The 22479-nt window shown below is 33.7% G+C and overlaps 4 protein-coding genes and 1 pseudogene across 5 annotated transcripts; all 5 read left to right on the forward strand.

Annotated features, from left to right (window-relative positions):
- The first annotated feature begins 919 nt into the window (after positions 1-919).
- On the forward strand, positions 920-4973 carry LOC108842861 (GBF-interacting protein 1-like). Its single transcript, XM_018615906.2, has 8 exons — positions 920-1327; positions 1620-1663; positions 1749-1863; positions 1977-2094; positions 2197-2732; positions 2822-3363; positions 3460-3990; positions 4388-4973. The coding sequence occupies exons 1-8, from the start codon at positions 1150-1152 to the stop codon at positions 4685-4687; spliced, it is 2364 nt and encodes a 787-aa protein (XP_018471408.1). The 5' UTR covers positions 920-1149; the 3' UTR covers positions 4688-4973.
- A 799-nt stretch (positions 4974-5772) lies between these two features.
- LOC108841024 (uncharacterized) lies at positions 5773-7042 on the forward strand. Its single transcript, XM_018613814.2, has one exon. The coding sequence runs from the start codon at positions 5956-5958 to the stop codon at positions 6601-6603; it is 648 nt and encodes a 215-aa protein (XP_018469316.1). The 5' UTR covers positions 5773-5955; the 3' UTR covers positions 6604-7042.
- Positions 7043-7347: 305 nt separating this feature from the next.
- On the forward strand, positions 7348-10428 carry LOC108828698 (two-pore potassium channel 3). Of its 2 annotated transcripts, XR_008942663.1 has the most exons (3): positions 7348-8592; positions 8698-8967; positions 10177-10428. XR_008942663.1 is itself a non-coding variant. In XM_018602460.2 (2 exons), exons 1-2 carry the CDS (start codon positions 7397-7399, stop codon positions 8849-8851), a joined length of 1350 nt encoding a protein of 449 aa, XP_018457962.1. In that variant the 5' UTR covers positions 7348-7396; the 3' UTR covers positions 8852-8970. The 2 variants fall into 2 exon arrangements, 1 of the variants encoding a protein (XP_018457962.1); XM_018602460.2 differs by lacking the exon at positions 10177-10428 and having other exon boundaries at positions 8698-8970.
- Positions 10429-10694: 266 nt separating this feature from the next.
- On the forward strand, positions 10695-11041 carry LOC108828709 (putative defensin-like protein 27). The gene is made up of 2 exons (XM_018602471.1): positions 10695-10752; positions 10866-11041. Exons 1-2 carry the CDS (start codon positions 10695-10697, stop codon positions 11039-11041), a joined length of 234 nt encoding a protein of 77 aa, XP_018457973.1.
- Positions 11042-17118: 6077 nt separating this feature from the next.
- LOC108839414 (putative defensin-like protein 27) lies at positions 17119-17619 on the forward strand (annotated as a pseudogene).
- The last annotated feature ends 4860 nt before the right edge of the window (positions 17620-22479 follow it).

Here is a 22479-nt window from a genome sequence, read left to right on the forward strand (position 1 = left end):
AAGATTCTCATATTAAAAAAACTTGACCACATATTTCAATAAGGAGACTGGCGATGACGTTCTTGCTAGATGAATCAACAATCTCTTTGTTCTGACAAATGGTGACATGCAAATTATTGTAAAACATGTTTATATTATATGTATGGGAAATACAAGTGATGTATTTATATCTTCCTAGGCTCTTTTAAGGATTACAAGTGATATGAACCTAGAAAAACACATGATATGAGCCTAGAAGGACTTAATACATCACTTCATTCTTTCTCCATATCATATACACATGTAAAATAATTAGTTGGATACCAAGAATTTGTATTGCTTCCAGAGTCTAATGGATCAGTTTATCAAGTAGTTTTCAAATGAATAATGAAAAAATACGCAATTTCACAAAAGTAAGAAAAAAACATTTTCCTCTTTTTTGACAACCATTTTCAATGTGTACTAGTTATTTGAATTTAATTCGAAAAGTAAAAGAAATTGTTTCACAAATAATCTTTATAAGAGCTTTCAATGGGATAAACAAAATTTACATAATTGAAAAGATTTTATCCTATGCTTTTTTCTGTATAATATTTTGGTTTGGTGTGTTGGGCTTTAGACTCATAGTAAATGTATCTTCTAACTAGGTCCAGCAACGACATCATTATCCATTCTTCCCATTATTCGATCACTAAAATTAAAAAAAAAACCCAGATTCTTTCTCTCCACGCGTTAGAATCTAAAACTGAAATCTCAATTATTATTGCAATGGAATCTCAGACAACAACTGGTACTTCTAAATATGTAAATTACTTTCATCATTATCCAAACATTATATCGAAATCTGAGAAAAAAAAATAAGTAAAGTTATTAAAAATACCTTTAAAAAAGTAAAATAACCTACCAACATATTATTAGTTAAATTAACATTGCTTATCTCCAAAATTAACATTTTCCCATTACAATAGTTTCCCAAAAATTTGAATCTTTCCCATTTTTCCCAAAGAGCAAAAGAATAAAAGAGAGAGAAAGCGAGAGCGAGAGACATTCATTAATCGAGAATCACTTGTCTGTTTGTTTCGTCGAATCGCAAGCTCGAAGAAGGAATCACGAGTCGAAGAAGTTTCGATTTCAGATCTGAATCCGTTAGAGAGAGAGAGAGAGAGAATAATGGGCAGTCGAGGCGGCGGCGTAAGTAACGCGAAGGCGGGTGGTGTTCCAGCGTCGTGTAGGAAGGTGGTTGAGAGTTTGAAAGAGATCGTTAGCTGTTCTGAGTTGGAGATCTACGCGATGCTTGTCGATTGCGATATGGATCCTGACGAGACCGTTAGTCGTCTTCTTTCTCAAGGTTTGTTTCTTTCTTTCTTTCTTCAAAGCTTTTAGCTTTTTTTTTGAGTTTGTTTAGTAAAACCAAACCTGTAAAGGGTTTGTTTGTCTTTAAGCTTGGAACAAGTTTTAAGATTTGTTTGTAAGAGAATGTCAGAAAAACTTTTATGTTTTGTTTCTTGAAATAGTAATGATTTTAGGGGTTTGGTTACCTGTTTCTGGAAAGAACATTAAAATTCTGTTTTTTTTTTCCTTCTTCTCTCCTTGTGTGTGTTTTTATATTCTCGGCTTTGAGTTTCTTATAATCTTTTCAGATACTTTTCACGAGGTGAAGAGCAAACGAGACAAGAAGAAAGAGGTTAGCTATATTGCAGATAGTTTAAAGTCTTATAGTTTTCAGATGATGAGCTCATTTTTTTTTGTCTTATTCTCTCTTTGGTCAGACCAAAGATCCAGCAGAGTCTTGGACACGTAGCACACCCAATCGCGGTGCTAGAAGCAGCGGTCATGACGGTTACAACACCACTCGAGGTGGTGGTAACAGATTTAAATCCAATGGTAATAGCAAGTTTGCAAATTTTTTATTTTATTTTGCAAGAGCGTCTTCTCTTACTTGTGGTTGATTTAATCTGAACAAAAATGTCTAAGCTTGTTACTGAATTTTGGTTCAGAGAGGGGAAGTGTTCAAAGTGTACCTGCAAACAGAAGAGAGAATGGAACACGTAACCATTGGGCTGGCTCTTCTTCTTCAACACCTGGTGTCCTTGGCCGCCAACCTCCACCCAACAGGTTCTTATGTGTTTTGTTTTTGTTTTTTCATAATCTTTAAATATCAGTTTTTATTTGTGTGTGTTAGCTTACTGTATGTATCTATCTCCTTTGCTTTTGCAGCGATCCTACTAACGCTGAAGTTAAGAAAGCACAACCAACGGTTTCAAGTGATACAGTTACTTCCTCTTCGCTGCCAACTCCTCCTGTGTATCAATCCGCTTGGGCCAATGCCAACCCAGGTCAGAGAACAATGGCTGATATTGTGAAAATGGGTAGGCCTCTTCATCAGAAGAAGAACGTTGTTGCCGTGCCTCCTCGTTCAACAGAGGCTCAAGAGAGTGGAAGCAAAGCTCCGTTGAAGGACGAATGGCCTTCAATTGAGAAGCGAGATGTTTCTTATCCAACACCTTCTCTCTTGAAACCAGCTGCTGAAGACCAATTCAGCCAGCCTCAACATTTGGATGAGACTCATTTGGATGATAAAGAGGTTCCTGAAACAAAAACAAATCCAGTTGCGTCTCCTCCTGATGCAGAACAGGCTCCACCTGCTTCAGTATCCAGCAGACATTTGCGGGACGATGACGATGCTAGAGACTCCTCGGTTAATGAAGACGAAAACGACAAAGTGGAGCCACATGCTTTTGAGGAAAATAGAGGTGAGAGTTTAAATCTCTGTTTTAATTCTTTCTTCCTCTTTGTCCATGTTCTTGATGTCTGTTTGCTTTTTTTTTTCCACTATGTTCAGGTGAAGATGTTTCTGCATCTGTTGCGACTGGTTTTCAGCAACTAACCATAGAGAACGAAGAAGACCATGAAACATTAACGAGAGAAGACGAACCTCCGGTGATAATCCCCAGTCACCTACAAGTGCATACCTCAGAATGCTCACACTTGATGTTTGGTAGCTTTGGCATGGGGTTAGGATCTGGCCAAGCTAGCAGTGGCTTTAATGATAACTTGGAGGAAACAAAAGAAACAGAAGATAATTCATCATTCAGACACCCTGAGTCTGACTTCTATGGAGAGGAAGAAGAAGAGGAGCAACTCAAGAATGCTGCTACTGATGAACAAGCATCCTATCAAATCGATTCAACCGCCAGGAACTACCATGCTTCCTCGGATTCTGAAACAGAAGCAGCAGCGCAACATGAGCCTCCTCTTCAAGAAGATCATCAGTACAAGTTCTCATCTCCTGCAGATTATGAATTTGAAAACAGCCAACAGTTGAATCCTCCACCAGAAACAAATCCACAAATGCAGAGTCTGGATAACTTCCCCAACGTAATGGTAAATATCTATCTCCTTAACAGAAACCCATCACACACAATGATAAGTTCACTCAGAAGATCTAAACCATGTTTTTCTTTTTTTCATAATGTTCAGCATCAAGGCATTCAAGATGCAAGAGAACCTGATCTCCACTACTCACCATTCCCAACAAAATACAACAGTGCCACTCCCTCTTCACATAGCGGTCCAGCAATATCCATGGCTGAGGCACTAAGAGCTGCGAGTATTTCTCCACAAAACGCAATGCCCGGTGCGGGAGAACAAGCAGCAGCTCTTGCTCAACACCTTGCCTTAAACCCATACTCTCATCAGCCTGGGATGCCTTTAGGGCATTATGGTAATCTGATGAGCTATCCATTCATGCCACAGAGTTACAACCCTTACATGCCTTCAGCTTTCCAGCAAGCGTTTCCGTCTGGTAGCCATCAGTCTATGCTACCGCAATACAAAACTCAAGCTACTGCTCCTCCTGTTCCTCCTCCCTCTGCCTATGGTTTTAGTGGTGGCTCCGCGTTGGGTAACAACTTCCCTTTGAACTCCACAAGCGCTCCAAACTCCTACGAAGAGGTTCTGAGCTCGCAGTTTAGGGACAGCAATCACTTGGCGTCATCACTTCAACAGCAGGTAAGCCGCTGAACTCGTCTCAGTGTTCTAATCTTGTTGATGTGAGCATCTGAAATCTCACCGCCTCATGTTTTGATGTGAACATCCAAAACTCTGTTCCATTCGGTTTAGTTGGCTGGAGCATTTTATTGATTTTGGTTTTATATTCATTCCTGTCTTTTGATTGTGGTTTGGTTAGGCTCAGATGGGTTTGGTTTGGTTTGGTTTGTTTTTTGTGAATTAGAATTGAATTTTTGTTTGGCTCAGTTTAGTGTGAAAAAGATGAGTTCATTTCGGTTTTTGGTTAGGTGATAATAGAAAGATAGTGAGATTCATGTTTGTTCAAGTTTTTTTGTGGCGATCTCTGTTTTGCAACCCTTTAACATATAGGGTTCCTTTGTTATGTTTTGAACTGCAGAATGAACACTTAGCAGCATGGCATCAAGGACAACAGTCCAGCTCGCGTGTGGTTCCAGGAAGCGGATATTACAGCCTTCCTAGTCATCAGAATCAACAGCCTCCTGGTTTCCGTCAAGCACAACTACTGCAGCAGGCATCTCAACAACAACAACAACAGCATTTTGGAGGACATGGCTATGGGAGTCCTTACCATTCACAAGCACTAGATCAGCTCCATCACCAACACCACCAACAACAAAACGCCAGAGATGCTTCTAAACAGACCCCCCACCAACAGTTATGGCCCAACAACTACTGATCAAGAATCAATCAGTCAAATCTGTCTTCATGCCTTACTTTCTCTTTCTCCTTGCAATGGGGGATGATTCCGAGGTGTGGGTGTGTGTGTTTGTGTGTGTTTTGGATTGTTGTGGTTTGTGGTAAGGTCTTATGAAGGGTTTAGGTGAGAGAGACCTTCAGTGGCTGGCTTGTTTAGATGCTAACCAACCTTCTTGTATCACTAGAAACTCTGTTTTTTCCTTACCAATTAACTCATGACTCATCAGTCTTGACTTCCTTTTATTTTATAAACTTTACTTTAAATATTGTTTTGTCCAAACCGGTTCTGGTTCGGATCGGTTTGTCTCGGCTCCTGGGTCAAAAGCATGGTGTAGAAAAATAAGATTACTATACGAAATCCAAAATTGCTACCAAACGGTAACCACATGTGATGAGGCACTAAGTTTTGCAATTGGATAAGTTATGTAATAATATGAACTTTGGTTAGCGATGAAGACAGCTAAATCATGTGTTTGTGTTTGGTAATACAGAGATCTGTACTTATCTGCTCTAGAAAACCACGTCATGCGAGATTTTGATAAGAGCGACACATCTTGCCGTTTAATCGTTTCTTTAGCTCCGTGAATCGAGACCGAGTCATCTCTCGCATTAAACAAGAAAAAGACGCCTTGCCGTTTTGTCAAACAAAGCAGTCACTTTTTTATTTGCTCGAGGAGTGTTTAATTCATAGTACTGTAGTATTTAAACCTTACAACTTGACATCCTCCATTTTAAAATTGAACTTTCTCATGTACATAAATACAAACAAAGAGTGACATTTTAAATTCACAATACAGCTAATCTATTACAATAATACAAGAAATCAAAACTCGATTTAGATTTAACAAAGGGTTATTTTGTACAAATAGTTAAAAGAAAGAGTGATTTGCATCAATATACAAGAAATGAAAGTTATTTAGGTGGCATAGAAGAAATCTTTTTAATTAGGTTTAATGTTTTTCTTAGCCGATTGGAGTTACGGTTTTGTCCAATTCGTATTTGCATCAATATAACTACTGTTGTAATCATTTTGTATTTATATATTATCTGTATAACAGTATAACCATAAGTCCTGTAATGTAAAATAGTGTATAAATATACAAAGCAAAAGTTCGTCTCATTTTTTTTTGGCAAAAGTTCGTCTCATTTGTTCACACCGAAACTACAAAGATTCTCTCTTCTCTCTCTCTCTCCCGCATCAACGTTGTTCACAGAAGAGAAGAATTCTCGTTTTCTTGTTCATACTAAATGGGTCATGACAATATCGTGAAGCTTGCGAGTCTACTCTTAAAGCTACACAGAGCTCCATCAGGTTGGCTCTGTCTCCATCCCCGACCGAGCCGGTCCATCAGCGACCGCGGCGAAGGAGGAAACCAACGAAAGATCAAACTCGTAAGATCCGACGGTTCTTTAGAAGTCTACGACCGTCCAGTGGTGGTCTCAGAGCTCTCAAGAGACTTCCCAAAGCACAAAATCTGCAGATCCGACTCGCTCTACATTGGACAGAGGACCCCTGTCCTGTCTGAAACCGACACGCTCAAGCTCGGATTCAACTACTTTCTCCTTCCGTCTGATTTCTTCATGAACAGCCTCTCGTTCCTCACCATCGCCGCCTTGAAATCTTCTCAAAACGGAGTCGGGTTGGTCAGAAAATCTGCTGGAACTCAGCAGCAGCAGCCGTTTCTTATTCAAAAGGGAGGAACAAGAGAGAAGCTGAGGATTCGTGTGTCTGAGACTCCCGTTATCCACCGTGACATCAAATCGTCCAACATTCTCATCGATGGCGACGGATACGCGAGGCTGGCGGATTTCGGACTGGCGTTGATCGGAAACGTGGACGACAAGCGTCTGAAAGCCACGCCGCCGACGGATCTAACGGCCATTGGTCTGAATTAGAGTCCGCCGTGCGTCGTCGATTGGGCAGTGCCTCTCGTTATATGCAGCGGGTGCGGAGTGATCTGCGACGAGAGAATCAGGAACCGGCCGAGCTCCGCCATGATACGGAGATTGGTTGTTACAGCGGCGAGATGCGTGAGATCGACGCCAGAGAAATGGCCGGATATGTCGGAGGTTGTGGAGTGTTTGAAAACGGTGCGGAAGATGGCAAGTTGAAGTTGGTGGGGATTGTACGTAATGGTAAAACGGTGTCGTTGGGGATTGTACCTGCAAGTGAGAGTTTTATTGCTTCTACATAATAGGATTGCTTCTACATAATTGTTTTAGTGGTATAGGTTTTCAGATATAACTTGTAGGGGTAATTATGGATATGTGTCTGAGGCTAAACAGTACATGAATAGTACTTTACCAATCTCCTAAATAATCTTTCTAACATGTATATCGGGTGTAATTACTCTAAAAGAAAACCTAACTAAAAAATATTCAGCATGTGTATATTTCGTCATCTCCCCTTAATTAATTACTGACGAAGATTCCATATTATCTTAGCAATAAAATCGGCTTAGAAGCATCAACGTTTTTTACATTTTCTGCATATCATAGTTAATGAATGTGATTAAAATATACACACATATAGTTTAAAAAATTGCGATGTGTTTGTATAAAGTCACAAGAAACAGAGTAAGTGCTTGTACTTCGGAGTTTGGTCCGTGTAATAAAGTTTTTACAGGTATTTCTAATTGAAAAACCACCACCGTTTTTTTTTTCTTTTTCCGGCGAGTAAGTAAATCAGATGGCAGACGATGAAGGAAGTGGCGGTTATAACAACACCACCACGGAACCATTGCTCCCGTACATGATCAGCCCAAGATCGAAAAAACCGCCTCGGATCCTGTTTCCCTTACCGGAAGACAACGACAGAGTCGCTATTCCGATGCCGCCGCCGTTGACACCGTCTGAGTTCAAAGACCTTTTAATCTTCGGACCCTTCTCACCCTCGCCGCGAGACTCCTCTCAGTACCTCGATTCCCTCTCCCAGAGACACTCGCCGTCGTCGTCATCCTCCTCCTCCGCCGTCGCCGGAGATACGTTCTCCGGTTCCTCGATGCTAGCACCTCTCCTCCCACATCACCAACCGGACCCATCGTTCCACGGCCACGCGCTCCACAGATCCAAAACCGCGCCGGCGATGTCCGTAATCAACGATCTCCATCTCCCGACTCCTCACCGGAAAGATCTCGCGTCGTCGTCGTCGTCGTCGTCACGCTCCGTCGTGAGACAAGCTTTCGCTCTCCTCGTCGTGTACCTCTCCTTAGGCGTGCTTATCTACTGGCTGAACCGTGATCACTACGTGGTGAATCAAACCCATCCCGTTGTCGACGGGCTATACTTTTGCATCGTCACGATGTGCACCATCGGTTACGGAGACATCACACCCGACAGTGTCGTCACCAAGCTGTTCTCGATCATGTTCGTGCTAGTCGGGTTTGGTTTCATCGATATTTTGCTTAGCGGGATGGTCTCTTACGTTCTCGACCTTCAAGAGAGCTACATGTTGGACTCTGCTAAGCGGAGAGACGAGCCGGAGAAGAAGAGGAAGTCGTCGTATATAATCGATGTTGAGAAGGGAAGGATGAGGATTAGGTTGAAAGTGGGTTTAGCGTTAGGTGTTGTGGTTTTGTGCATTGCTCTCGGTGTGGGGATAATGCATTTTATTGAAGACATCGGCTGGTTGGATTCGTTTTATCTCTCGGTTATGTCGGTTACTACCGTTGGGTATGGAGACAGGGCTTTTAAGACGTTGCCCGGTAGGCTTTTCGCTGCGGTGTGGCTGCTTGTGTCTACGCTGGCCGTGGCTAGAGCTTTTTTGTACTTGGCTGAGGCGAGAGTGGACAAGAGGAATCGAGAACGGGCTAAGAGAGTGCTTCGTGAGGCAATGTCTGTCTCTCAGTTCTTCGCTGCTGATATCGATAACAATGGCTGTGTGAGGTATTTGCCTATCCATTTTATATGCTTTGGCACACTCCTTGATTGCTACTTACTAGCTAGCTCTAATGTGAGAGATGTATGTTTTATGTGCGTGTGTGTTTGCAGCAAAGCGGAGTATGTGATTTACAAACTGAAGGAGATGGAGAAAATAACAGATAAGGACATAACTCCGATCACTAAACAGTTTGACAAACTCGACCGATGCAGCAATGGAAAGATTACCCTTGGAGATCTCTTGGATAGTAGCAGTGGAGATTGAGATTCCTCTGCAACTTTTTTTTAGTTTTGTTTTAGCTTTAGTTTACTGTAGTGATCAATGCCTAACATGTGGAGATTGATTACTCTGTAACTTTTTTTTTTGTTTTGTTTCAGCTTTAGTTTACAAGGCCTGGGATTCTGACCCGAACCGGACAGTCCGAACCGAACCGAACCGAAAATTATGAAATTCGGTTATCGTTCGGTTATTGAGAGCAAACCGATCGGAATGATTTTACAAAATGTTCGGTTAGTGCATCGGTTCGGTTCGGTTCATGATATCCGATCGGTTAACCGATATTTAACCTAGGTATATATATGTATCTTATTAACCTAAACAAACCTAATCTCTCTTTTCGTCCTCAAACTCGAGCGGCAGCTTCGTCGGATTCTCAACCCTAGCAACTCGTCTTCTTCGTCTGATTCTTCCATCTTTTCGACCACTCTCTGTTCTGTGTAGGTAAGTTCTTCACTCTCTTCTCTAGTTATGTGTATTTTTTGAGTTTGTGATTGATTTGACATTTAGGGTTTCTGTCGAAATCAATAGGGGCTAATGATTTGGCTTAAATGATGGGTCGATTATCAGTGTGAGAGTGTCTCTTAGTGTTTGATTTGGATCGAAGGATGAGTTTGGATAGATTTGAGATTTAGGGTTCTTGTTGAGATCTGTAAATTACAAGAGGCTAATGTCTCAAATTTTTTTTTCATTGTCGAGATCTGTAAATTACAAGAGAATCTCATCATTAGAGTTAAAGGTAATAATGTCAATCTATCTCAATTGTTTTGTGTCTCTTTTGTGTATTTGTTTTGCTTTTTTACTGATTTTCTACGTTTAATAAGTTGCAGGTCGGAGTTCAAGCATTATGGTGACCCTTAATTTTCTATTGTTTTGTTTGTTGGACATTATAAGATTTGTTGGACATTATAACTTTATAAGATTTGAGTCATAGATTCATAGATTTAGAATGCTGGATCTTCATTGAGAAAGGATGAACAATATGTATGTTGGTTTTTGCTGTATATGTTTTTTGGCTGATAAATTTGGATTTTACAGGTCATAACCGAGAAAATTAAATTAACTCAAAAACCGAAGATAACCGAGAAAACCGAAAAAACCGAGTGTAACCGAAAAAAATATTTTTTTTTGCTAATTATTATAGAAATTCGGTTATTTTCGGAAATAAATTGAAAACCGAAAATAACCGACTTCCGAACCGAATCGAACCGAATTTAATTTCGGTTTTCTTCGGAATCAGTTTTAAAAATTACGGTTAACCGAAAACCGAAATTTCGGTTCGGTTCGGTTTCGGAAAACCGAAATCGCAGGCCTAGTTTACAGTAGTGATCAATGCCTAATATGTAACGATAATTGATGAGTTATCCAGTCTCTCTGGTTTACTTAAACCAAGTTTGGACCGATCTTAATTTATGGTGCCTTTCTTGGTTAAGCCAGAATTCACTCATTAATGTATATATATTTGGGTGATTAACGAAAAACCTTACGTATGCTGGCAATGGCAAGAACTCAATAAATACACCATAAATGTAACGTTTCCAGTTACTGTTTTTTTTTTTTGAGAATATATTCTAGTTAATGTTCCTTAATGAAAAATTTAAATCACCAAATTTTGGTAATGTGCGTTACAAATATGTAAACTACGTTACCGAATATCTCTGCATTTAATGTATAATATAATGCTTAACGTTATTAGAAAACATGTGAAAACCATATAAGTATATATCAAACATATCCCATCTTCCATGTCAAGTCATAACAATAATATTAAACCCTTTCTTTTCTTTTTTTGCTAAACTTTGGGAAACCTTTAGAGAGTTAAAAGATAGAAATGGCTAATTCAAGATCTTTTTTCTTTGCTTTCATTGCTCTTTCAGTTTTGCTTGCAGGTTAGTTCTTTAGACCAAAACAGTGATAAGCTGATGTTTTTCCAAGCTATTTCTTCTATTCTAAACCAAAAATCTGGATGTGTGTTGTTTTGTAGGTGTTGAATCCACAAAAGTGGTGAGTGAAGATTCAGTTTGGTCTTCCAACAAAGGAGGTTCATTGTGTTGCAACGATCACCCGAAGTTTGGAGTATGTACTGACAATAGACATTGCAACAGTTGGTGTCTTAAAGGTTGTGACAACAAGAAAGGTGGTTTTTGCAAGAGAAGAATTTGTCATTGCTACTGCTAACTTAATTATAACAATATATTCTACATGTATTCTTTTTAAGAATATTATTGGTTAGGGCTATGATGTTTCAAACAATGTTTACTGCAGCTCGATCAACTTTGATAAGAAATATATTTAATGAGTTTTTCAATATTAATTGAATCTTAAAACTTAATTATTAGTCTCTCTATAAATGAAAATTTACATTACTATATCAATATACTTAAATAGTTTAGTTGTATAATTAAAATTTTAAAATTAAAACGTATTTGAGCAAGAGAATCTAATGGGAAGAAATTAGTAAGGAAAATGATAAAATAAATATTGAAACATAATAAGAAATATATAGTTAATGAGTTTTTCAATATTAATTGGATTTTAGAACTTCATTATTAGTCTCTCTATAAATGAAGTTTTACATTATTATTTCAATATACTTAAATAGTTTAGTTTTATAATTAAAATTTAAAAATGAAAATGTATTTGAGCAAGATAATCTAATGGGAAAAAAATAGTAAGAGAAATGATGAAATAAATATAGAAACATAATAAGAAGTATATAGTTAATGAGTTTTTCAATATTAATTGGATTTTAGAACTTCATTATTAGTCTCTCTATAATTGAAATTTTACATTATTATATCAATATACTTAAATAGTTTACTTGTATAAATCAAAATTTAAAAATTTAGTGTCTACGTTAGCCGTGGCTCGAGCTTTTTGTACTTGGCTGAGGCGAGAGTGGACAAGAGGAATCGAGAACGGGCTAAGAGAGTGCTTCGTAAGGCAATGTATGTCTCTCAGTTCTTCGCTGCAGATATCGATAACAATGGCTGTGTGAGGTATTTGCTTATCCATTTCTTTTATGATTTGACACTGTTCTTAAGGTTTATGGATAGCTGTAATGTGAGAGATCTGTGTTTTGTGTGTGTGTGTGTGTGTGTGTGTGTGTTTGCAGTAAAGCGGAGTATGTGAGTTACAAACTGAAGGAGATGGAGAAAATAACAGATAAGGACATAACTCCGATCTCTAAACAGTTTGACAAACTCGACCGGTGCAGCAATGGGAAGATTACTCTTGGAGATCTCTTGGATGGTAGCAGTGGAGACTGAGATTCCTCTGCAACTTTTTTGTTGTTGTTTTGTTTTAGCTTTAGTTTACAGTAGTGATCAGTGCCTAATATGTAACTTTGGTTTACTTAAACCAAGTTTGGACCGATTTTAATTTATGGTGTCTTTCTTGGTTAAGCCAGGATCAATACAATTAAAACAGCAGACATTTTTCAGACATTCCCTTGATTTTTAAACTATTTACAAAAGTGCCATTATCATTTAATTTTAATTAATAAATTATAGAAATTAGTTATAACAACCGAATAAATAGCTGATATATAAAAATAAATCGCAGACTCCATCTTATTTACAATCGAAAATATGTAATCCTAATTAAATGAATAATTGAGTACAGATTTCTATAAGTATAATAATATTACTATAATAATATACTTATTTGATATAATATTTACCAAACATTTAAAATAAATTTAATTTATTATTATGTTCTTAGTAATAGTATTTTTCAAATTAAAAAAAAATAAAATCAACATCGGATTAATATTTATAAATATCTAAACAATTCCTATATCTTGGGGACATAAAAACTAAACCAAATTAAAACCAAAATAAAAACCAAATGGATATCCAAATAAAGAAAATAAAGTTTATATATTTTTTAAATGATAAAATTTAATTTTAAAATGATAAAATACTCTAAAACTACTATCTATAAACTGAACTACACAGAAAAAAGGATTTCCCTACTATTTTTATTCAAAAATTTTGAAATTATTTTTAATTTCTACTAGAATAGAATCACCTGAATATTTTTTTAGCCAAAGTATCTATTATATGATATAATATTTACCAAACATTAAAATAAATTTAGTTTATTATTATGTTCTTAGAAATAGTATTTTCCAAATAAAAAAAAAAATCAACACCGGATTAATATTTATAATATCTAAACAAGTCCTATATCTTGGGACAGAAAAACTACAACCAAATCAAAACCAAACTAAAAACCAAATGGATATCCAAATATCAAAATACAGTCTATATTTTTTTAAATATTATTATATTTAATTTTTAAAATGATAAAATATTCTAAAATACTATCTATAAACTGAACTACACAAAAACGGATTTCCCTACTAATACTATCCAAAATATTTGAAATTATTTTTAATTTTGTGCTAAAATAGAATCACCCGAATATTTTTTATCCAAAGTATCTAAATTTATCCGACTTATCCATTATTTTTTCTGAAATTTCAAAAACATCATTTTACCCTAATTACTCTAAGTTATCCAAAAAAAGAAGAACCGGACCATAGTCGAATTGAACTCGAAATTTTAATGGTTTTCCAAACCAAACCGGAAACATGAAAATTTGTGAATTTGTATTTTGGTTTGGTTTGGATAACTTAGAGTAATTAGGGTAAAATGATGTTTTTTGAAATTTCAGAAAAATAATGGATAAGTCGGATAAATTTAGATACTTTGGATAAAAAATATTCGGGTGATTCTATTTTAGCATAAAATTAAAAATAATTTCAAATATTTTGGATAGTATTAGTAGGGAAATCCGTTTTTGTGTAGTTCAGTTTATAGATAGTATTTTAGAATATTTTATCATTTTAAAAAATTAAATATAATAAATATTTAAAAAAAATATAGACTGTATTTTGAATATTTGGATATCCATTTGGTTTTTAGTTTGGTTTTGATTGGTTGTAGTTTTCTGTCCCAAGATATAGGACTTGTTTAGATATTATAAATATTAATCCGGTGTTGATTTTTTTTATTTGGAAAATACTATTACTAAGAACATAATAATAAACTAAATTTAATTTTAAATGTTTGTAAGTATTATATCATATAATAGATACTTTGGCTAAAAAAATATTCAGGTGATTCTATTCTAGTAGAAATTAAAAATAATTTCAAAATTTTTGAATAAAAATAGTAGGAAATCTTTTTTTCTGTGTAGTTCAGTTTATAGATAGTAGTTTTAGAGTATTTTATCATTTTAAAATTAAATTTTATCATTTAAAAAACATATAAAATTTATTTTCTTTATTTGGATATCCATTTGGTTTATTTTGGTTTTAATTTGGTTTTAGTTTTTATGTCCCCAAGATATAGGAATTGTTTAGATATTTATAAATATTAATCCGATGTTGATTTTTATTTTTTTTAATTTGAAAAATACTATTACTAAGAACATAATAATAAATTAAAATTTATTTTAAATGTTTGGTAAATATTATATCAAATAAGTATACTATTATAGTAATATTATTATACTTATAGAATCTGTACTCAATTATTCATTTAATTAGGATTACATATTTTCGATTGTAAATAAGATGGAGTCTGCGATTTTATTTTTATATATCAGCTATTTATTCGGTTGTTATAACTAATTTCTATAATTTATTAATTAAAATTAAATGATAATGGCACTCTTGTAAATAGTTTAAAAATCAAGGGAATGTCTGAAAAATGTCTGCTGTTTTAATTGTATTGATCCTGGCTTAACCAAGAAAGGCACCATAAATTAAGATCGGTCCAAACTTGGTTTAAGTAAACCAAAGTTACATATTAGGCACTGATCACTACTGTAAACTAAAGCTAAAACAAAACAACAACAAAAAAGTTGCAGAGGAATCTCAGTCTCCACTGCTACCATCCAAGAGATCTCCAAGAGTAATCTTCCCATTGCTGCACCGGTCGAGTTTGTCAAACTGTTTAGAGATCGGAGTTATGTCCTTATCTGTTATTTTCTCCATCTCCTTCAGTTTGTAACTCACATACTCCGCTTTACTGCAAACACACACACACACACACACACACACAAAACACAGATCTCTCACATCTCTCTCACACACACACACACACACACAAAACACAGATCTCTCAAAATACAAATTCATAAATAAACCAAATTCATAAACAATTAAAACAGCAGACCTTTTTCAGACATCTCCTTGATTTTTTAAACTATTTACAAGAGTGTCTTTATCATTTAATTTTAATAATAAGTTATAGAAATTAGTTATAACACCAAATAAATAGCTGATATATAAAAATAAATCGCAGACCCCATCTTATTTACAATCGAAAATATGTAATCCTAATTAAATGAATAATTGAGTACAGATTTCTATAAGTATAATAATATTACTATAATAGTATACTTATTTGATATAATATTTACCAAACATTTAAAATAAATTTAATTTATTATTATGTTCTTAGTAATAGTATTTTCCAAATTAAAAAAAATAAAATCAACACCAGATTAATATTTATAAATATCTAAACAATTCCTATATCTTGGGGACATAAAAACTAAAACCAAATTAAAACCAAAATAAGAACCAAATGGATATCCAAATAAACAAAATAAAGTTTATATATTTTTAAAATGATAAAATTTTTAAAATGATAAAATACTCTAAAACTACTATCTATAAACTGAACTACACAGAAAAAGGACTTCCCTACTATTTTTATTCAAAATTTTGAAATTATTTTTAATTTCTGCTAGAATAGAATCACCTGAATATTTTTTTAGCCAAAGTATCTATTATATGATATAATATTTACCAAACATTTAAAATAAATTTAGTTTATTATTATGTTCTTAGTAATTGTATTTTCCAAATAAAAAAAAAATCAACACCGGATTAATATTTATAATATCTAAACAAGTCATATATCTTGGGACAGAAAAACTACAACCAAATCAAAACCAAACTAAAAACCAAATGGATATCCAAATATTCAAAATACAGTCTATATATTTTTTAAATATTTATTATATTTAATTTTTAAAATGATAAAATATTCTAAAATACTATCTATAAACTGAACTACACAAAAACGGATTTCCCTACTATTTCTATCCAAAATATTTGAAATTATTTTTAATTTTATGCTAAAATAGAATCACCCGAATATTTTTTATCCAAAGTATCTAAATTTATCCGACTTATCCATTATTTTTTCTGAAATTTCAAAAACATCATTTTACCCTAATTACTCTAAGTTATCCAAAAAAAAGAAGAACCGGGCCATAGTCGAATTGAACTCGAAATTTTAATGGTTTTCCAAACCAAACCGGAAACCAAATTAACCAAACCAAAATCAAATACAAATTCATAAATAACCGAACAATTCTTATATTTCTACCCAAAAGATGAATTTTTATACTATTTTTTATCCAAAATATTTAAAATTATTTTAATTTTCTGCTAGAATAGAATCACTCGATTACTCTTTAGCTAAAATATCTATATTTATCTGAATTATCCGTTATTTTCCCAAAAATTCGATCATTTTTACCCCAATTACTCTAAATTATCTAAAAACAAGAACCGAACCATAGTCGAATTGAACTCAAAATTTTAACGGGTTCTTAACATTGTTATTCGAACCAAACCGAAAACTAAGTTAACCAAACCAAAATCAAATCCAAATTCATAAATAACCGAACGGTTCTTATATTTCTTGAATCGAGAAATGGAAATCAAACTGGAATGAATCTGAAAACAAAAAAAATACAAATTAGAACCAAATTGAAAACCAAATGCGTACAAACATATTAGTGAGCAAATAAATAGGGTAATAAATATGTCAACAAAAATAATCATGCGCTTAGAAAGCGCATGTCAAAATCTAGTTCACTCATTAAATGTATAAATATTTGGGTGATTAATGAATGGTGTCTGATACGAACTTACTTTGTTCGGTCACATAACACATACAAGTATATACTTACTGCAGTACGCATGTATCACAAAATTTCAGTATATGGAATGTTTTACAAAAAACTTTACGTTTGTATGCTTCCCAATGGCAAGCACTCAATAAATACACCATAAATGTAACGTTTCCAGTTACTGTTTTTTTTTGAGAATATATTCTAGTTAATGTTCTTTAATGAAAAAAGTTTCAATCACCAAATTTTGCTAATGTGCGTTACAAATACGTAAAGTACGTAACCGAATATCTCTGTGTTTAATGTATAATATAATGCTTAACGTTATTAGAAAACAAGTGAACCATATATATATATCAAACATATCCCATCTTCCATGTCAAGTCGTAACAATAATACTAAACCCTTAGAGAGTTTCTTTTTTGTTTTGCTAAAATTTGGAAAACCTTAGAGAGTTAAAAGATAGAATTGGCTAATTCAAGATCTCTTTTCTTTGCTTTCATTGCTCTTTCAGTTTTGCTTGCAAGTTAGTTTTTTAGACCAAAACAGTGATAAACTGATGTTCTTCCAAACTATTTCTTCTATTCTAAACCAAAAATCTGGATATGTGTTGTTTTGTAGGTGTTGAATCCACAAAAGTGGTGAGTGAAGATTCAGTTTGATCTTCTAACAAAGGAGGTTCATTATGTTGCAACGATCACCCAAACTTTGGAGTATGTACTGACAATAGACATTGCAACAGTTGGTGTCTTAAAGGCTGCGACAACAAAAAAGGTGGCTTTTGCAAGAGAAGAATTTGTCATTGCTACTGCTAACTTAATTATAAGTTTAGAAACAATATATTCTACATGTACTTTCTTTAAGAATATTATTGGTTAGGACTATAATGTTTCAAACAATGTTTACCACAGCTCGATCAACTTTGTTATTATATGAAACTTAATAAGAAATATATAGTTAATGAGTTTTTCAATATTAGTTGGATTTTAAAACTTCATTATTAGTCTCTCTGTAAATGAAATTATACATTACTATATCAATATACTTAAATAGTTTAGTTGTATAATTAAAATTTAAAAATTAATACGTATTTGAGCAAGAGAATCTAATGGGAAGAAATTAGTAAAGGAAAAGATGAAATAAATATAGAAACATAATAAGAAATATATAGTTAATGAGTTTTCAATATTAATTGGATTTTAGAACTTCATTATTAGTCTCTCTATAAATGAAAATTTACATTATATATTTAAGTCTTTGGAGTGTTTTTGAAATTTTTTTAGGATGTATGCGTGACAAGCAATCAATAAAGCCCATAAACGTCTAAATTCCAAGTTTTTCTAGTTAATATTCTCTAAATGTTAACATTTACAGTTTTTTTTTTTTCTAGTTTTTATTCCTTAATGAAAAATGTAAGTTTACTAAGTTTTGCTGATGTGTTTATAGAAGTGTAATATAAATTTGGTGTCAACAACATATGTATATAGGTATAGTTTATACACGAGAAAAAAAGAGAAGAATATTAAAGCTTATAAAGATTAAATATTGCTGGAAACTACCATTTTTTTTTGCGGCTGCAAACAATTACACGGGCCACCGGGACCTTGACATTCCACTCCGGGGATGGTAGTGGGCTTGCCCACTCGAACTACCATTTTTTTTTTTAATATTGCTGGAGTGGTGAATGGTGAAGAATAAGATAGACGCGTAGAGTTTGTCACCAGTTATTGGCGTGGTGTTGGGCCATTTTGGATCTTGGTTCGTACTTGTATGGCCCTTATCTACTTTGCAAGTTCAAGTGGTGTGCTCATTCGAATCCCTCTTCTATTACGTGTTGAACTGATATTACACGAGTCTACAATTATTGTCATATGTCTTCAGTGTTACATGTTACTGATATAATATCATATATGTGCTACCATCATCCAACTTCAGATAAATCGCAAAACGATCATTGTAATTCACCATTATTTGTTCATTTATATGCTCAGAGCATGAAATAATTCACACAAGAAGCATGCTATTAACAATGACATAAAACATGACAGCATCGAGAACTCAAGAGATGTCCTACTAATAAGAATATATCCAGCGATCATACTACAGTCTTTTCCAAATTTCTTTGGATGCTGAAGCCACACTTTTCACAATCATATCTTGATGGGTACACGTAAAAAGTGAGTGATGTGTGGATTCCGATGAGGCTAATAATAATGATCCAGAGTCCAGTTCTCCCAAGTATTACGTATCATCAACATGTTATGTATTTGATCATGTCTTGCATAATTTGGTAAGAAGGATTCACTGATTCACCCGCCAATATGATGAGGCGGAACTCTGGGTTTTTCTTAACCGGTTTCAAGCGGAGCCAAATGGTCAGATATGTATCTCATTTAAGCCAGTGATTCAGAGATGTCAATAACCCCCTTTGAAACTTAGGATCAAAAGTTATATGGTTTAATAATCTGGTTTTTAAAATGTTTGATCGAACTTTCTTGAGTCTCAAGGAATAAAAAATATAACAGTTGGACTTACTTCTCTCCAGAAGAGAAGATTCCTGGAAATTTGAATGAACAGATTAAGAAGTGTTACAGTCAATTTATCAGCTTGATTAAATTAGTTATATTCCCAATTAAATAGGATGGTAGGCAAAAAATGTAATTAATCTTCTACCAAAAAATGTAATTAATCATCATGTAGAGACTGAAGATGTAAATATCTCAACATACAATAATGAAAATTATGTTCATGTTCTTGATAATTTTATTCAAATATGATTATCATATTAGAAAATTAAGAAACCCAATACGGCGAACCCGAGTTCAAACCCTACCGGTCACACGGATATGAGTTATTGCTTTCGACTCATTTGAATGCTCAGGAGAGGGTCTATCCGTGGGCTGTACCTCCACCCGGGGGTTACGCTTGTGTCATCATTGACCCGTGTTTAATCTTTTTCTTTTCAAAAATAAAAATTTTAGTTTATCAGTTCTAACAACTAAATACTTGCATGAGAGAGGATGAGTGTGAAAGAACAGAAAATACAAGAGATTCCTTTTATTCATATATGCTAGCAAAATAATAATAATATATTGTCACACCTAACAATAAACCCGCTCCAATTATTCATTTAAAGGTCAAAAGTCAACATTTTCATTCTCTTTTTTTGAGGGTCAAATTTCATTTTCCTTTTATTTTCTTCCTAGTATTTTAAATATAAAAGATAGTTATGTATTTTTGCTATAGTATATTTATAATATCTTTGTAAGTTAGGCACATATCCCCAAATAGGTCAGACATTCAACTGCAGAATGATACAGTTAGATATGATGTGTACCAAATATACTATAGCAAAAATACATGTAGCAAAAATCTACACAATACACCAAAAGCTACTCAATACACCAAAATCGACTCAATACACCAAAAGCTACTCAATTTTTTGCTCTTACGAAGTTACGTATACAGAGAGGTCCACGGAGTCTCACTTAGGGTAATTATCAAACCAAAAAAAGATTAACATTAACTAAGTAACAAATAACTTTATGAAATGTGGCTACATTCAAATATAAAGAAGATCATGGATGTTAACTAAGTAACAAATAACAGTGCAAACGACTAGGCACCAATTACGGCGTTCAGACATTTTTTTTTTTAAAACTGGCCTCGGTGTTCGGACATGTGTGCCTAACTTAAACTATAGACTATAGTATATGTGTATTTATGTATATTTACTTAGCATGCACTGTGGATAGGTACGACCGAGAAGCAGGCACTAGCTACTACCATTATATGCAATAATAGTCGAAGCTCATTTTCTCAGTTAAAGATAATTCGATCTGATGTCTTTTTGGGTCAAATAAGAATAGTTAGTGTCTCTTTCGGTTCATCGAGAATTATTCACTCGTTTCTAATTTCGACAGATTACTCGATTGGCATTGCTTTTATCGAAAACGTTTTTCATCATACTTCATTTTGACCAAAAAGGGAGATAAAAGCATGGGAATTATGGTTTTAACTTTTCTCACTAATAGAAAACCCATTATACACCTACTTAAGGCTAAGCATAGTCATGTGATTCTAATTGAGTATGTCATGTCGGACCATCCATAACATTCTAGTTAATATATAGAGGTTGTCAAACGTATAGAGATTATCAGACATAGTCCATTGCAGTTTTTTTTTTTTTGTAAAAATGTAAGATTATTATTACACTTTTAGATTTGTGATAGAAATATAGAAAATACGAGAAGCAGAGGAATTGAAAGACAACCAAACAGAAACTCTTCCTTACTTAGACAGGGACCGACTCAACAAACACTCAACAAGTATAACCGTTAACCAGTGGACTCGACTCTTCAGCACAACCTGTTTGCCACAAAAAGAGAAACCACAATGATTACAAGAGACAGATCTAGTCCATTGTAGTTTACAATCCGAAAACTGAACGTGAAGAGAATAAAATGAGTTGAACCCTTCACCTACCAGAGAAATTGATCGTGAGCGAAATGAAACCATTAGACCAACGATATAAATCAAATGATTTTATTCTGATTAAAACGAATTATTAAAAACGAATATTCCAAGATATTTTGTTTTTATCGTGCCATATTTTTGTAAATGTTTAACTTTTGACCACATTAAAGTTGATGTATGTCTCCTTCTCCTTTGTCCTGTCGGTTGGGCACTGTGTCTCCTTTGTACACCAGATCATGTTTCTGTTAATTTCCTTCATGAAAACGATTAATTACTAGCTAGATAAAAATATAAAATTATAGCATAAGGTTCACAACAGCTTCCCCACGAAAACGATTAGTTACTAGGTAGATCAAAATATAAAAATTATATTCCATTCCTCTCATTTTAATTGGTGTTATAAGTTTATGCATATACTCCTTCCGTTTCAAAATAATACATATTATATGATTTTTATACTTATTAAAAAAACATATTAAAATATAGTTATCATTGCATAATTTTTTGTAGTTTTATGTTTCTTATATTTTTAAACAAATAAGATTTCAAAAAATGTAATTAATGTTTTTGAAAACCACAATTTTTCATTATTAGTTGATAAAAATATATTGAAAACATAAAAAAATACATCTTTTGAAACAATTTTTTTTTCTAGATTATAAATGTTATTGAAACGGAGGGAATATATTAATAAAACATCTAATTTTTGTATATTTATAAAATAAAAATATTATTATCTATACAACTAACCATATTTCAACTAATAGAAAAATAAATTGATGAATTTTGTTAATATATTTTGTATTAAAACTTTAAAAACAAATTTTTTTTCTATAACTACAACTAAACTGAAACAGAGAGAGTAGAATGTAAAGTTTACAGAACTTCCCCACGATTAACGCAGATAAAACTGTACTATTATCTCTACAAAAGAATATTTATAAGGGACAATTTGCAAAGTATCCTATTTAGGATTTGAAATTTGAAAAATACTCTGTTTTTAATTTTTTTTTTAAACTACAGTTTCTTTAATGTGAGTTTACCTTTTTGCCCCAATTTGATATTTTAATAATTAATATATAATTCGAAACTAATAAGAATTATAATGATTTATGTTTAAATAAATATGTGTCTTAAGATAAATCCAGAAGCTAAACCGAGAGTTCCCTAAGGATGAACAAAGGGATGATGATGGATAC

This window comes from Raphanus sativus, chromosome 2 (genome assembly GCF_000801105.2).
Source record: "Raphanus sativus cultivar WK10039 chromosome 2, ASM80110v3, whole genome shotgun sequence".
Lineage (NCBI taxonomy): Eukaryota > Viridiplantae > Streptophyta > Magnoliopsida > Brassicales > Brassicaceae > Raphanus > Raphanus sativus.